This window comes from Cetorhinus maximus, chromosome 8 (genome assembly GCF_964194155.1).
Source record: "Cetorhinus maximus chromosome 8, sCetMax3.hap1.1, whole genome shotgun sequence".
Lineage (NCBI taxonomy): Eukaryota > Metazoa > Chordata > Chondrichthyes > Lamniformes > Cetorhinidae > Cetorhinus > Cetorhinus maximus.
In genome coordinates this window covers 45,620,263-45,622,398 of record NC_135886.1, presented here as the reverse complement: position 1 = coordinate 45,622,398, position 2,136 = coordinate 45,620,263, and the positions used below count along the sequence as shown (strand labels likewise).

General features: G+C 49.4%; 1 protein-coding gene across 1 annotated transcript; it reads left to right on the top strand.

Annotated features, from left to right (window-relative positions):
• Nucleotides 1–452: 452 nt before the first annotated feature.
• On the top strand, nucleotides 453–1,524 carry mcee (methylmalonyl CoA epimerase). Its single transcript, XM_078546783.1, has one exon. It carries the CDS (start codon nucleotides 593–595, stop codon nucleotides 1,064–1,066), a length of 474 nt encoding a protein of 157 aa, XP_078402909.1. The 5' UTR covers nucleotides 453–592; the 3' UTR covers nucleotides 1,067–1,524.
• Nucleotides 1,525–2,136: the final 612 nt, after the last annotated feature.

The window sequence follows — 2,136 nt, the reverse complement described above, 5'->3', positions numbered from 1 at the left end:
AAACCCTATTGACAGGATTGTCGCCACTGGTTAAATATAACCCAGGGAAATTTCATCACATGACCTCCTGCTGCCACACACTCTCTCGCCATTGGTCACCCAACAGATCCATCATCATAATGCGCCACCTTCCCACACTTAATGGGAAAACAGATAGGCTCTGATTGGATGATCCTTCTTGAGCATCAGTCAAACAGCTTTTGTTCTCATCTCCAATATTTTATAACTAATAGAATTGATCAAATGAAGTGAAAAAACACACTGTTTTGTTTCACAGTCCCTGTGATTTTTCTCCAGGGTTAGCGGAGGTCTGGAGATGAATCTCTAATATCTGGAGGCGCCAGGCCAATTCGGGAGGGTTGGGAACTCGGTTTCCCGCTCTGATTAGGACCCGGATGAAAGGGCGGGGCTCCCATTATGCCGTCTGTGTCCCGGATGCAGAGGGCGGGACTTTTGATGACGATATTTGTGTCCAGGGTGACGGTGGCGGGGCTGCTGGTAAACTTTCTGTCTCCCGGATGAAGGGGCGGGGCCAACAATCAGCTTTCCGTAACCTGGATGAAGTGTCAATAAAGTTGTAAACGGCAGCAAAATGGCGTCCTCGATGTTGAAGGTTGCTATGGGAAGCCGGGCTTATAGCTCGGGGATCCAGGACGTCCTCTGGAAGCTGGGCCGCCTTAACCACGTGGCGATCGCGGTGCCGGAGATGGAGAAGGCCCGCTCCTTCTATCGGGACGTGCTCGGGGCTCAAGTCAGCGAGCCGGTAGCCCTGGCCGAGCACGGGGTCCTCACCACCTTCGTGGAGCTAGGCAACACCAAGCTGGAGCTGCTGGAGCCGCTCGGCCCCGAGAGCCCGATCCGCGGCTTCCTGCACAAGCACCGCGACGGCGGCATCCACCACATCTGCATCGAGGTGGACCACCTGCCTGCCGCCATCCAGCAGCTCCGGGAGCGCCAGGTCCGCACCCTGAGCCCGGAGGCTCGGATCGGAGCCCACGGTAAACCCGTCATCTTCCTTCACCCCAAAGACTGCGGCGGGGTCCTGGTGGAGCTGGAGGAGGCCTGAGGAGACCGGGGTTGGACGGTGAAAGAAACAAGCCAGGGGCTACCTGAAACCTGGAAATAACACCCGGGGAAGGAAATTGCACAAGTTGAGGGGGGACTATGACCTTCTCTCTGTATCCAAGGAAACTTTGGGGCTGACAATACCCGGGCGATGCTGCCAGCGATATTTTCTAATAATCAAGACTGATTTGAGACCTCGCCAGAAGCACGGCCTTCCTTAAAAAGATTCTAAATCGAAACGAGTGACGTTCCCCCACCATCATTCGGCAGACCTGGAATATGTCAGACGGTCATTTGCTCTGTGAAAATACCAAATGAGAAAGGGGAGTGAATGTTCCTTTATGTATGATCAGTCTGCTGCTCAATTCGTTGCTCATAGCCTCTAAATCTAAATTTGGGATTTTCTTAATTTCTTTCATTTCAGCATTAATAAAGGGCGGGGGCAGGTAATATTTGTGGGCAACGCATTTTGATGTGTTCAATTTTCCATTCGCGCGTGCTTTGGGACAACTCGAATGTTAAATCGATATTCTGAACTATCTTCAGAATATTCCTCCTTTGATATTTCTTCATGAGACCAAGCCATGTTCTTACTCTGCCAACAGATTACAATTTCAAATGAAAACAGACCTGTGGCATAGTTGATTTGACTTATTCAAGGTGTCAGCCTTTTCTCCGTTGGTAGTGACCTTGCCTCTGAGTCAGAGTCTTTGAGGTTCCATCTCATTCCAAAACATGAGCACACTATCTAGGCTGATGCATTAGTGCAATACCGAGGGCTAACATCTTTTAGATAAGATGTTAAACTAAGGAACTGTCTGCTCCAACAGGTGAATTGTAAACAAATCCCATGGTACTATTTCAAAGAGGAGGTGGGGTGTTCTCCCTGGTGTTCTGGCCAATATTTAGCCATCAACTGACAGCACTACACCAGATTATTTGGTCGTTATCTGATTTTCTGTTTGGGAGATGTTGCTGCATGCAAATTGGTTGCCAAATTGCATACATTACAACAAGTACTTCAAAAAGTCAATCTGTGATGTGCTGTGGTATGTCCTGAGTTCTTGAATG